Genomic DNA, 15,152 nt, shown 5'->3' on the forward strand with positions numbered 1-15,152 from the left:
AGCCATTATACTACTGCCAATCTCCATAGAGCGGGTCTCTCCATAACATGTCTGATGTGATATGCAAGCCAAATGCTTTCCGTTGTGAGTTCTAAATATGCAACCTGTGTTTATTCCTGCCACAATGCACTGGGACAAGTGATTGATTTTTGTAGCAGCAATCATGCAGAACACTCATCACCTCTGATCTCCTTTGGCATTGGTCATTTGTTACTTGATTTAAAGCAACTGTTGCAAAATGGATTCACACATAAAGTGGACCTACACACAAAGTGGACATTTTCTATTTTATAGAGAATGCAGTCATGGCCAAATATATTGGCAGCCCTGCATTTCTGTCAGATAATGCACCACTTTGCCCAGAAAATGGTTGCAATTACAAATGTTTAGGCATTCTCATGTTTATTTCTTTTGTTTTTATTGGTGTGACACAAAGTGGAGAAACAAAAAGCCAAATCTGACACATTCCACGCAAAAGTCCAAAAATGAGCTGGACAAAATTATTGGCAACCTCAATTTAATATTTGCTAGTACACCCTTGGAAAAAATAACTGAAATCAATCACTTCCTGTAACTATCAATGAGTTTCTTACACCTCTCTACTGGAATTTTGGACCACTCCTGTTTCGCCAACTGCTCCAGGTCTCTCAGATTGAAGGGTTCCTTTTCCCAACTGCTGTTTTGAGATCTCTCCACAGGTGCTCTATGAGATTGAGATCTGGACTCCATTGCTGGCCAGTTCAGTACTCTCCAGTGCTTTGCCTGAGACCATTTCTGAGTGCTCTGACACTGGGCCTTACATTGCACCCCAAAATTCTTTGGTAGTCTTCAGATTTCATAATGCCATGCACACGGTCAAGACATCCAGTGCCTGAAGCAGCAAAGCATCCCCAAAACATCAGTGAACCTCCACCATGTTTGACTGTAGGGACTGTATTCTTTTCTTTAAAGACCTATTTGCTTTTTCTGAAAACAGTGGAATGAGGGGCTCTACAGAAAGCTGTAATTTTTGTTTTATCTCTCCACAGCATATTCTTCCACAAGGACTTTGGCTTCCTCGGGTAAGTTTTAGCAAACTCCAATCTGGCTTTTTTTTGTTTCTTTGTCAGCATTGAGGTCCACCTGTGTCTCCTACCATGGCATCGTATAGTGCGCACTTACACAGTTGTTGTACCCTGTACCTGAAGGTTTGCTTGAATTTGTCTGGAAGATTGAGGTCCTTTATCCACCATTCAAACAATCCTTCATTGCAATCTTTGATCAAATTTTCTCTTTTATCCATGTCCAGGGAGATTAGCTACAGTGCCATGGGCTGTAAACATCTTGACAATGTTGCATACAGTGGACACAGGAACATTATGTCAGGGTTCCAGGTATGACCAGAGGTGTGTGGACTGACACAGGGAAATGCAGGCTTCAGGAGTGATGTAAAAGAATATAATTTATTAGGAACTACACTAGTACACAACGCACAGTACAAACAAAACCAAACCTCCAACTAATGTCAGTATGTTCAGGAACACAGACAGGCGTAGTCAGGCTGGAGAGAGTGGTCAGGCAGGCCGGGTCAGGAACAATCGGGCAGACAAGGTACAAACGAAGCAGGCAGGATAAAGGTCAGGAATAGCCGAGGTCAGTGCAGGCGGAGTTCGATCAGTGTCAGTCAAGCAGTGGAAACAGGCAGGCAGATGACAGGACCAGGTACAGGGGCTCATGGGAAACAAACACCAAGGCACTGACTGCAGGCCTGGCCATTGCTTAAATACACCTCCTGCAATCAGCCTCAGGTGATGGCTTGGTTGCAGGAGTGAGATTCTGGCTGCTGAGAGCACCCGCTGGCCAGCACTGGTACTGCAGCCCACAAGGCAGGTGAGCCCCAGCACCACCTGTGCTGAGCCCATTCTTGACAGTACCCCCCCCCCCCCCCGGCCTCAAGACGCTCAAAACAGTCTGTAAATGCCCAAATGTTCCACCGCCTGGGTCCGGTGACTGGCTGGACATCCCACTGCCGGAATCAAGCGACTGGCTGGGTCTCCTGCTGATAGGCCTATCTTTTTGCAGGAAACCGCAGGAAGGCAGGTTGCTGAACACAGGATTTACAGAAGCAGGCTGGGCATCAGGAGCCGGCACGTCGGGCTGGGCAGCGGGCAGAGGCACGTCGGGCTGGGCAGCGGGCAGAGGCACGTCGGGCTGGGCAGCGGGCAGAGGCACGTCGGGCTGGGCAGCGGGCAGAGGCACGTCGGGCTGGGCAGCGGGCAGAGGCACGTCGGGCTGGGCAGCGGGCAGAGGCACGTCGGGCTGGGCAGCGGGCAGAGGCACGTCAGGCTGGGCAGCAAGCAGAGGCGCATCAAGTATAGCAGCGGGCACCGGGCCATCAGGCGAGGCAGCGGGCACCGAGTCACCTGGCACGACAGCGGGCACCGGGTCACCAGGATCGACAGCAGGCACCGAGTCATCTGGCTGGACCGCGGGCACCGGGGTACCAGGCTGGATCGGGTCAGCAGGCTGGACAGCAGACATCGGTTTCTCAGGCTGGACAGCAGGCACTGGGTCATCAGACTGGATAGGATCGTTAAGCTGGGTAGGATCATCAGGCTGGGTAGCGTACACTGGGTCATCAGGGCATCCGGCTGAACAGCGGGCACCGGGGCACCAGGCTGGACAACGGAAGGTGGGTTCTCAGACAGCAGGCTGACCGATTTGGATACTGGCAGGATGGTACTGGTTGGAAAGAATCTTCGCTTCTTCTTGGGTTTAGTTACTGAAGCACTGCAAGTAAATGCAGGGCTGTAAATGGAGGGAGCAGCTAACGACAGAGAAGAGCTGGAGGATGGAACAGAGAAGGTAGCAGTTTCTACAGAGGACTTCTTTACAGGGTTAAGGGCAGGATAGGTGCAGCGAGTGGGAACAGGGAACTGACGTGGTTGGTAGCAGGGTATACTGGGCTGCAACTGGGGGTGCTGTGGAAAATGGAGGAAGAGAGCTTTAAGCAGAGGAATGATTAGAAGCAGGACTGGGTTGTTGCAAGCTGACTGAGGCTGGGTGTAACAAATCTGACCATGTCTGTAGTACTGGTTGAACAAAGCTAAGCTTACACACAGCCTGTCTGACCAAAGACTGCACTGCGTTTATACAATCGACTAGCACATGTTGTGAACATGCTGAATAATGCTCCAAGAAGCAATCCGGATCATCCTGCAACAACCATACCAGTGATTCTACTTGATCCGTACTGAATGGTGGGAAAAAGTCATTCCTGCTTTCAGGGGTACTAGATGAAGCCAACTCAGCATAAGCCTGAATCAATGGTTGCACCTCAGAGAACTCCTGCCTTGATCTACTAGGGAATGATCGACCCTTATGCACTCTAGCAGCTGATCCCTGGCATACTCCTTCAGTGTCTGATAGGCATATTCTCTGTCATCTAAGACTAGCAGATACAAGTACACAACCTCCTCAGGATGCATCCTTCACAACAACAAGCCAAGATGGCTTCCCTGTGCAGCCACTTCTGGTCAGGACTGGCCTTGGTGTTATGTCAGGGTTCCAGGTATGACCAGAGGTGTGTGGACTGACACAGGGAAACGCAGGCTTCAGGAGTGATGTATAAGAATATTATTAGGAACTACACAAGTATACAACGCACAGTACAAACAAAACCAAACCTCCAACTAATGTCAGTATGTTCAGGAACACAGACAGGCGTAGTCAGGCTGGAGAGGTAGAGTGGTCAGGCAGGCCGGGTCAGGAACAATCAGGCAGACAAGGTACAAACGGAGCAGGCAGGAGAAAGGTCAGGAATAGCCGAGGTCAGTGCAGGCGGAGTTCTATCAGTGTCAGAGTCAAGCAAGGGAAACAGGCAGTCAGACGACAGGACCAGGTACAGGGGCTCATGGGAAACAAACACCAAGGCACTGACTGCAGGCCTGGCCATTGCTTAAATACACCTCCTGCAATCAGCCTCAGGTGATGGCTTGATTGCAGGAGTGAGATTCTGGCTGCTGAGAGCACCCGCTGGCCAGCACTGGTACTGCAGCCCACAAGGCAGGTGAGCCCCATCACCACCTGTGCTGAGCCCATTTCTGACACATTATAATCTCTGGAGATGGATTTGTAACCTTGAGATTGTCCATGCTTTCCACAATTTTTGTTCTCAAATCATCAGACAATTCTTTGCTGCTCTTTCTCTGCTCCATGTGGCACACAGAGACACACAGCAGAAAGGCTGAGTAAATTGTTCACCATTTTAACTGGTTGCCTGTGTGATTTCTGTATTGTCAGCACCTGGTAATTGATACAGGTGAGTTTAATTACAAATTACAGGAGCATCACAAACTTGGAATCCAATTATTTCTTACAGTTTTGAGAAGATGCAAATAATTTTCCCCAGTCCATTTTTGGAGTTTTGCGTGGAATGTTAGATTTGGCTTTTTGTTTCTCCACTTTTTTTTGCGTCATACCAATACCAAAGAAAGAAACATGATAATGCCTAAACATTTGTAATTGCAACCATTTTCTGGGTGAACTGGTGCATTATCTGTCAGAAATACAGGGGTGACAAAATTTTTGTCCATGACTTTATATAGAAAGGTTGATTTTGCCTAAGTGGTACCAGGAAAAATCTACCTTTTGGCTTAAATTCCCCTTGAAAAATAGCAGTACATTGTTTTAATAGGCAGAGCCTCATGAACATGGATGGTAAGGTTGAAAAATATGCTGGGCATACAGTTCTGGTTGTTTGTCAGTGTACAGGGAGCTATGCGTTCCACCTACAGCATATCATATAAGTGGATGGCAGTATGTGGCCGCACTCATTTAATTGCCAGTTCTATGCTTTGATGTTTACTTGTACATAGGCATGCAACTTATTTCCTGAACAAGGGTAAATGTAGCGTCTGTGCATCGGAATTTACATGTGTGGCCACATACTGCCATTGAGTTGTATGGCATGCTGTATGTGACACCTGCAGCTCCCAGGGCACTGTCAAACACCCATAATTTCAGTGCCCAGCATATTTTACAACCTTACTATCCTTGTTCATGAGGCTTCACCTGTTAAAAAATGCTGTTATTTTGCAGGGGGAATTTAAGGCAAATTGTAGATTTTTCCAGGCACTGCTTGGACCAAAATCAACCCGTGGCTCCCCAGACAGGGAAAACTCCTGAAAGCTTTTACCCAACATACTGTATTTTCAGCCTCTCATCTTCCATGAGGCTTTTACCACTTATGTTCTGTAGCCTCATAACTGCATATTTGCAGTGTGAGATCTCAGGCACTGCTGCCTATGATTACTATTATCACCAGATTTGGAGTGAGATTTTATTATTTTACTCCTGTGCTTTATGCTGGAGGGGAAGCTGTACCTGATCACCTGTAGTGCAAGGCTCTTCCCTCTCTTACATTTATCCTTTGGATCTGTGCTCCTTCCAATCTCCCTGATGCTTCTTGATCATTTCCCCACTTACAGTCATCAGATCACCAGTCAACACAATGGCAGCTCTAACATGAGGAAGCAAAGCCCTGCCTCAATCAAGATGGCTGCCTCCACACAGAGTGGCACAAGATATGGTAAGTCAGCAATGCATCAGATGCCGTGAGCCGCCAGGCAATAATAACATTAAATCTTAAACATTGCTGCGCAATACTTCTGTGCTATAAACAGTGCTGCAAATTTATATAGTGCATAACATATGTGCAATCCTCCTAATAAAGTGCGTGTGCAAATATAACATATGCAATATAATCATCTAACAATATTTAACTCCCACCTAACTCCTAAAGTGCATATAATAAGCACTGTGCAAAATATCACATATACAGTGTAATCATCTTGCAATATATGACTCCCCCATGATTATCTGAATCCTTATAAAATGTGCAAAATTCTCTTTAAAAAATCATTATATTCTCATAGGTATTCATGCAACTTTCTGTTGTGTTGAAACTCACCCATGTGTTTTCCTCCACCAGCACACATACAGTTGTGTTCAAAATAATAGCAGTGTGTTGAAAAAGTGAATAAAGCTCAAAATCCTTCTAATAGCTTTTATTTCCACACAGCTTTTATTTTACACACAAATGCATTGGGAACACTACACATTATATTCCAAATCAAAACATGAAGAAAAATAGATCAAATTTATGTTGTTCCTCTAAAAAAAATTGAAGAAAAGTGAATATTAGACTGTTCAAAAAAAAATAGCAGTGTTTGTATTCTTCTTTAAAAACTCAAACATTCACTATATAAACTGAAAAATGTTTGAAGATTTTGCTTTCCTTTGAATCACTTAATTAATATTTAGTTGTATAAGCACTGTTTCTGAGAACTGCTGTACATCTGTGTTGCATGGAGTCAACCAACTTCTTGCACCTGTGAACAGGTATTCCAGCCCAGGATGATTGGACTACATTCCACAGTTCTTCTCTTTCTTGGTTTTGCCTCAGAAACTGCATTTTTGATATCATCCCACAAGTTTTCTATTGGATTAAGATCCAGGGATTGGGCTGGCCACTCCATAACATCAATCTTGTTGGTCTGGAACCAAGATGTTGCACGTTTACTGGTGTGTTTGGGGTCGTTGTCTTGTTGGAACACCCATTGCAAGGGCATTTCCTCTTCAGCATAAGGCAGCATGACCTCTTCAAGTATTCTGATGTATTCAAACTGATTCATGATCCCTGGTATGCGATAAATAGGCCCAACACCGTAGTATGAGAAACATCCCCATATCATGATGCTTGCGCAACCATGCTTCACTGCCTTCGCAGTGTACTGTGGCTTGAATTCAGTGTTTGGGGGTCGTCTGACAAACTGTCTCCGGCCACTAGACCCAAAAAGAACAATCTTACTTTCATTAGTCCACAAAATGTTGCGCCATTTCTCTTTAGGCCAGTCAATGTGCTCTTTGGCAAATTGTGGGACTTTGCAGGGGCTTCTTGCAGATATAGGCATTTTCTAATTGTAACAGTACTCACAGGTAACTTTAGACCTTCTTTGATCTTCCTGGAGCTGATTGTTGTCCTTGCCATTTTAGCTATTCTTTTATCCATTCGAATGGTAGTTTTTCTTCCACGTCTTTCAGGTTTTGGTTGCCATTTTTGTTTTTCATATTAACAATTTTTATTGATTTTCCACAAAGATATATAGATATATATATATAGATAGATAGAGAGATAGATAGATATGTATAGAGATAGATATATAGATAGAGAGATAGATAGATAGAGATAGATAGATACACACAAAAATAAAATCACAGGAGAAAGAAGGAGCACATCGATGGTGAGATCTGCATGGTTACAAACATAATAATGACATATAGTTACACTGAGGAGGCTGTCAAGACTAAACGTCTGTAGAAAGGCGGGAGGAGGAGAAGAAATTGTCCCATGGGTGCCACACTGCCTCGAACACAGTAATCAAACAGGCGTGTATAGCAGTCAGGTACTCCATCTGTCGCACATCTGCAATAGTTTTAAACAACATTGACATCCAAGGAGGTATAGAAGATAGCCAACACATAGGAATGCTTCTTCTGGCCGCAGTCAGAATATGTGTGGAGAGTTTCCTGGCCATTCTGGGAAGACCCAGAAAAGGCAGGCTCAGTAAAATGTGCAGAAACACATACTCAGAAACACATATGCACACATACACAGGTACACACTCAGACACACAAAATTTTCACAGTGGGGCTGCAGAGGAATACTTGCAGCATCAGTGCAGGCTGCCGATGAGGAGGAGCTTTTGCCTGTGTGGATTCCCGGCCCCCTCCCTATTCTGTATTCTGCTCTCCTATAGAGATCGATGTGTAGAGCAGGGAGGATTCTGAGCGGCTGCCTGGAGCGGAGTGCTGTCACTTGAAAATACGGAAGCAGTGCTTTTGTATTTACAAGTGACAGAAGTGAGCAGCACTGGAGGTGGCGGAATTAAGGCTGAAAAAAAAAATACCTTGGCGGGCAGGTCAAGCTCAGGGGGCAGCTGAAAAAGTGATATAAAATCTCCCCAATAGGACAGCAATACAAAACCAGACAGGGTTTCTAATCCTCCAACGCTATTACAAAAAAAACTGTTTTGACTTTAATCCTTTAGATGCCCAGGTAAAAAAACATATACATATAGTTTCCTAAACAAATTAAATTTTTAATATTTTATTGGACAAACTATTAAATAGACGTATACACAGGCATTCAGAATACTGTCTGAACGTAGCTGACATATTGATCCTATTATTGAGAACCAGTCTAACTGGTTTCCAATCATTAGTGGGAGACTAGAGCTATCAGTGACAACTGGGTTTGATAGCTCACAGGAAGAAGTGTTGGCTAGTAGCTGTCAAAAGCATGATGTGGATTAATGCATCCTCAGCACGAGGCATTATGCAGAAAATTGTTCATCTATGAACTGCAGATGGGAAAAAGGTTAAGTAATGTAAAGAAATGGGGTGTTACTTTTAGGAATGGCCTTTAACACAGTTGACAATACAAGTGTTCCTACTGCAAATGAAGTATGACAGGGCATTTCTTTGTGAAAGAAGCAGAGATCATTAGTAAATCATCCTAAATTCTTATCTGGCAGATTTGCTATGAAAGCTCTGCATACTTCCTGACCTTTTCAATCATCCGTCATCAACACATGGTGACTTTCTTGCATGACTGCACCAGAATCATACTGATTATGGACGAAGTATGGCCAACTGAGCAAAATTGTGAGCTTTTTGAGCTAAAATTTTACAGGAAAAGTCATAATTTGCATATAACTTCAGTTGCCTATATCTCTGGACCCACTTCCTGCCTTGACAAACCGTATTCATAAGAAACCTACACTGATAGAAATAAGGGGCTGGAATTGTTGTCTTCCTCTTAAAGCTGTAGTAAACACAGCTGGGTCACTTGTACCTACAGGTAAGTCTATAATAAAGTTTACCTGTTGGTGCAAGAAATATCTCCTAAAAGTGCATCGTTTAGGAGATATTCTCTGTGCATCTGTGACACTACTGGCGCATGCACTCTGAATGGATGGCATACTCCTGTCGTTCCTTCAGAGCTCTGTTCGGCGACTGACTCCCTCGCATGCGTCTTTTCATAATGTGCTAGTATGCGATGCCTACTAGCACATTATGATATTGCTTTGCAGAGGAATTTTTTTCTTCTTTTGTTGAAAGTTTTACTACTGCTTTAAAAATGCTATTTGCCAGACTCTGGTTTTAATATTTGCTGAGGCACTAACCAGGAACAAGCATGCACATCGCAAAATTGAGAACTAATCTGCACACGTTCCAGGTTAGTGATTAAAAAAAGTATCAAGGTTCCATTATGAAGCTTACAGAGAGCTTTTTCTCTCTGCTCCCGTTAGTGAACAGAGCAGTAAATGACCTAGAGGGAACATGAGTATAAGCAGTTGAAAGCAGCCAGCTTTAAAATGAATCGGTGACTTTTCCCTACCCTACTATCCTATAATAAAATATGCAGGCAGGCTTTTTTTTTTTTTTTGCAGAAGATGCATACTTCACTGATATGCCTCCCCAGACCATCACTGACCCACCACCAAAACGGTCATGCTGAACGATATTACAGGCAGCATAACATTCTCCAGGGCTTCTCCAGACCCTTTCACATCTGTCACATGCTCAGGGTGAACCTGCTCTCTTCTCTGAAAAAGCACAGGGCACCAGTAGTGGACCTGCCAATTTTGGTGTTTAATGGCAAATGTCAGTCGAGCTCTATGGGGCCGGGCAGTGAGCATAGGGCCCACAAGAGGACGTCGGGCCCTCCAGACACCCTTATGAAGTCTGTTTCTGATTGTTTGTTCAGAGAGATTCACACCAGTGGCCTGCTGGAGACCATTTTGTAGGGCTCTGGCAGTGCTCATCCTGTTCCTCTTTGCACAAAGGAGCAGATTACAGTCCTGCTGATGGCATAAGGACCTTCTATGGCCTTGTCAAGCTCTCCTGGAGTAACTGCCTGACTCCTGGAATCTCCTCCGTGCTCTTGAGACTGTGCTGGTAGATAAAGGTGAATAAAGCACCTGGACCGGATGGCATACACCCACGGGTCCTTAAAGAATTGAGCTCTGTCATTTCAAATCCATTGTTTCTAAATTTTAGGGACTCTTTAATGACTGGCATAGTACCACTGGATTGGCGTAAGGTCAATGAGGTGCCAATATTTAAAAAGGGTTAAAGATCTATATTATAATTATAGACCTGTTATATGACCACATAGATGAGTTCTTGCTGGAAAAAAAAATATTTTAAGCAACAGACAGCATAGATTAATGAAAAACAGAAGTTGTCAAACAAATCTGGTTTCTTTTTATGAGCAAAACCTTGCACAGAGGGGTGGTGGTGGACGTAGTATACTTGGATTTGGCAAAAGCATTTGACACAGTCCCCCACACATGGCTAATGTGTTAGGCAAAGTCTACGGGCTTGGAAAAATCTGTATGTAAATGGATAGAAAACTGGCTAAAAGATTGTATTCAGTAGTGGTAAATGATTTATACTCTGAATGGTCTAGGGTTGTCAGTGGTGTACCCCAAGGTTCAGTGTTGGGACCCTTACTTTTTAATATACAGTTGCAAGAAAAAGTATGTGAACCCCTTGGGATTACGTGGAGCTTTGCATGAATTGGGCATAAAATGTGCTCTGAACGTCATCTAAGTCACAACAATAGAAGAACACAGTCTGCTGAACATAATACTACACAAACATTAGATGTTGCCATGGTTTAATTGCACATAACATGTAAACATTCACAGTGCAGGGAGGAAAAAGTATGTGAACCTTTGGACTTTATAACTGGTTGACCCTCCTTTGGCAGCAATAACCTCAACCAAACGTTTCCTGTAGTTGCAGATCAGACCTGCACAACGATCTGGAGTAATTTTGGACCACTCCTCTTCACAAAACTGTTTCAGTGTAGCAATATTCTTGGGATGTCTGGTGTGAATCGCTCTCTTAAGGTCATGCCACAGCATTTCAATCGGGTTGAGGTAAGGACTCTGACTGGGCCACTCCAGAAGGCGTATTCTGTGCTGTTGCAGCCATTGTTTTGTTGAATTACTTGTATGCTTTGGGTCATTGTCCTGTTGCATCACCCATCCTCTGCGGAGCTTCAGTTGGCGGACAGATGGTCGTACGTTTTCTTGCAAAATGTCTTGATAAACTCTGGAATTCATTTTCCCATCAATGACAACAATCCGTCCAGGCCCTGAGGCAGCAGAGCAGCCCCAAACCATGATGCTCCCTCCGCCATGTTTTACAGTGGGGATGAGGTTTTGTTGTTGGTGTGCTGTGCCTTTTTTTCTCCACACATAGTGTTGTGTGTTCTTCCCAAACAACTCAATCTTGGTTTCATCTGTCCACAGTATATTTTGCCAGTAGTGCTGTGGAACATCCAGGTGCTCTTTAGCAAACGTCAAACGTGCTGCAATATTCTTTTTGGACAGCAATGGCTTCCTCCGTGGTGTCCTCCCATGTACTCCATTCTTGTTTAATGTTTTCCTTATTGTAGATGTGTCAACAAAAATGTTAGCATGTGCCAGAGATTTCTGTAGGTCTTTAGCTGACACTCTGGGATTCTTTTTTACCTCATGCAGCATTCTGCGCTGTGCTCTTGCAGTCATTTTTACAGAACGACCACGCCTAGGGACAGTAGCAACAGTGCTAAACTTTCTCCATTTGTAGACAGTCTGTCTTACCGTGGACACATGAACATCAAGGCTTTTGGAGATACTTTTGTAACCCTTTCCAGCTTCACGCAAGTCAACAATTCTTGATCGTAGGTCTTCTGAGAGCTCTTTTCTGCGAGGCATGGTTCACATCAGACAGTGCTTCTTGAAACCAGTAAACCCAAAACAGGTGTGTGATTTTTAAGGGCAGAACAGCTGTCAGCAACACATCCAATATCATCACACTGATTGGAGTCAAGGTTGGCTCACTCCTGGCTCCAGTTAGCTCTGTCATTAAGCTAGGGCCTCACATACTTTTTCCTCCCTGCACTGTGAATGTTTACATGTTATGTGCAATTAAACCATGGCAACATCTAGTGTTTGTGTAGTATTATGTTCAGCAGACTGTGTTCTTCTATTGTTGTGACTTAGATGACGTTTAGAGCACATTTTATGCCCAATTCATGCAAAACTCCACGTAATCCCAAGGGGTTCACATACTTTTTCTTGCAACTGTATATATAAACAATATAGGGTTTGGGATTAAAAATCCCATTTCAGTCTTTGCAGATGACACCATGTTGTGCAGTGGAATAACGTCCTTACAGGATGTCTCCAACTTACAACCTCAATGCACTGTTTTATTGGGCAACTATGTGGTAAATGAGGTTTAATGTTGATATATGTAAGGTGATGCACTTGGGGGCCATGGCTGAATCTAGGGGGTTCTGTGCCCCCCCAGGCCAACCACCCGATGGATGTTTTGCTGGGCTATTTCCCACTAGCAACGCAATCAACAATGGTACAAGCCTACAAGGGGAGGGAAAGCCTGAAAAGGAGGAGTGGCATAGAGGAGAGAGTCTGTAGCAGGTGCTATGTTTCCCCTCCTATTAGAACAGAGTCCCTCCTTGTGACAACACAGAATCACTCTTCTATTGGGTTGCACACGTGGTTTGATTACCCGCTCCCTATGTTCTCCAAGGGCTACTCATCACCCGACAGCAGGACACGTGGGGAGCGGGTAATCAAACCACGTGTGCAGCCCGACAGAAGAGCGATCTTGTGTTATCTGTCACACAGAGGAACGCTGTTCTGATAGGACAGGAAGGCACAACCCACACCTGCTCCTGGCTCTGTAGCAGTCCCCCCCCCCCCCCCTTCCTTGTAAGGTGAGGGGGATGGGGGTCAGCTTGTACTAGGAATGGAGAGTAGGAGGAGATTTGGGAATGCGTGCTAGGAGGAGGAATGATATGTGCTAGGAGGGGGGTTTGGGGAGAATTGAGCCAGGAGGGGGGATTGGTGGGAACATTTGTGCTGGGAGGTTGTGGTAAGATGGGGGGGGGGGGGAATTTGTGCTAGGAGGGTGGATTTGTATAGGGAGGGAGGATTTGTCCTGGGAGAGGTAATTTGTAGGGAGTTGTGCTAGGAGGAGGGATTGGGGGGAATTTGTTGGGGGGGGGGGGTTGTATGTTCCGGGGGGTTTGCAATAAGGGGGTATTGGGGGAGATTTATGCTAGGAGGGGGGGTTTGGGTAGGGAGGCAGGATTTGTCCAGGGAAAGGTCATTTGGAGGGGTTGTGCTAGGGGGAGGGACTGGGGAGAATTAGTTCTAGGAGGGGGGGATCGGGGGGAAATTTTTGTGCTGGGAGGTTGTGGTAAGATGGGATTGACAGGGATTTGGGTAGGGAGGGAGGATTTGTCCTGGGAAAGGTAATTTTTAGGGGGTTGTGCTAGGTGGAGGGATTGGGGGGATTTGTGCAAGAAGGGGGGGGATTTGGGCTAAAAGGAGGGATGGGGGGTATGATATTATGATATGTGCTAGGAGTGGGTTTGGGGGAATTGAGCTAGAAGGGATTGGGAGGAATTTTTGTGCTGGGGGGGTTTGTACTAAGGGGGTTTTGGGGATATTTGTGCTAGGGGGAGGGATTAGGGAGAATTTGTTCTAAGAGGGGGGATTGGGGGGAGAGGATTTATGCTGAAAGGGGGGATTGGGGGGAATTTTGTGCTAAGAGGGGGTGGGGGAATTCGGGTTAATAGGAGTGATGGGGGGGATTGTGCAATTTGGGGGGATATATGATAGGAGGGGGGAATATCTGGGAGCTAATTTGTGCTAGGATGGAAAATTTGTGAAGAAAAAGAATGGGTACTAGGAGGGGTTATTTTTTGGGGGGTGATGGGGATTTGTGCTAGAAGGGGGGAATTGGTGTGGGATTTGAGCTGGAAGGCAGGATTGGAGGGCAAATATGTTACTGCGAGGGTGGATTTGAACGTGGGAGGAGGGGAATTTTGCATTTTTTGGGTGAAAGAATCTTAGCTTGCAGATGGAATTTATCCTTAGGGGGAGAGTCTTCTCATTAGTGCAGTCTTTTTTTTTGATGGGGAGGAATTTATGCTGATGTTTCTACTTCAGAGACGCAGTTTGTCATCTTCACTCTAGGCGCTAGATGACCTTATCCCAGTTCTGCCTGCGCTACACACAAGGCACTCAACAGATCTCCTCCTTCCTACACAGTACATAGTTTAGATATGATCCCTTACATACACAGCCTCAGTCTGCATAGTGTATAGCTGGCTGCTATGTTGCAGTTCTGACCTGTGAAATTCCCAGATCTGAATGGCAGCACAGCTGCAGTAGCCAGCTACAAACTACAGATCAAGGCTATGTCTGTAAGGGAATCCAATCTGAGCTGTGTTCTGTGTGAGGAGGAAGAGGTTGACTGAGTGCCCAGGCTATGTGAAGTGTGGGGATGGGAGTAGGAGCTCTGCTGAGTGATCTGCCACCAGTAAACCCAGTCCTCTTCTCTGCTGACCCCTGTACCCTGCTCTGATGACCCCTGTCTTCTGACCTGATAACACCTGTTCTCCATCCTGCTGACCTCTGTCATCTGCTCTGTTGACCCCTGTTCTCTGCCTTGCTGACCCCTGTCCCCTGCCCTACAGACCACCTGTACACTGTCCTCTTGCACACTCCGCTGCTGACCTCTTTCCGCTGACCTGCTAACTCCGTGCACTGCCTTGATAACTCACTGTACACTGCCCTACGAACTAACATTCTCTGTACTCTGCCCTAAAAACTGCTGACCCTATTCTCTGCCCTGCTGACCCCTGTACACTGCTCTACTGACTCCAATACACTGCCCTGCTGACCTCACATCCTCTGCCCCCCCTGACATTTTTTACTGAACCCCCACATTGGACAGGCTAGATCCGGCTCTGTTGGGGCCTAAGAATATCCATGCATCATACATACTAGGGGTAGTACAACTGGGGGAATCAATGATAGAGAAGGATCTGGGAGTTCTGGTAGATCACAAGCCTAATAATGACATGCAATGCCAAGCTGCAGTTTCTAAAGCGAGCAAAATCCTCTCTTGTATTAAAAGAGGTATTGACTCCAGAGAGAGAGATATCATATTACCCCGGTACAAATCATTAGTAAGACCTCATCTGGAATATGCAGTTCAGTTTTGGCACCAATTCACAA

The 15,152-nt window shown here is 45.3% G+C and overlaps 1 protein-coding gene across 5 annotated transcripts in view; it reads left to right on the forward strand.

The window, feature by feature from the left end:
• Positions 1-15,152, forward strand: part of LOC149444017 (ras-related and estrogen-regulated growth inhibitor-like) — a 193,134-nt gene that overhangs the window by 92,044 nt on the left and 85,938 nt on the right. For 3 of the 5 annotated variants that reach the window (XM_089654982.1, XM_089654977.1, XM_089654981.1), the window contains 2 exons: positions 1,029-1,061; positions 5,469-5,569. In XM_089654982.1, coding sequence (XP_089511108.1) covers positions 5,506-5,569 — 64 coding nt within the window. In that variant the 5' untranslated portion in view covers positions 1,029-1,061; positions 5,469-5,505. The remainder of the gene's footprint in view (positions 1-1,028; positions 1,062-5,468; positions 5,570-15,152) is intronic. The other 2 variants (XM_089654979.1, XM_089654980.1) reach the window with 1 other exon arrangement.

Source organism: Staurois parvus, unplaced genomic scaffold, assembly GCF_062004578.1.
Source record: "Staurois parvus isolate SC_StPar_1 unplaced genomic scaffold, SC_StPar_1.0 ptg000818l, whole genome shotgun sequence".
Lineage (NCBI taxonomy): Eukaryota > Metazoa > Chordata > Amphibia > Anura > Ranidae > Staurois > Staurois parvus.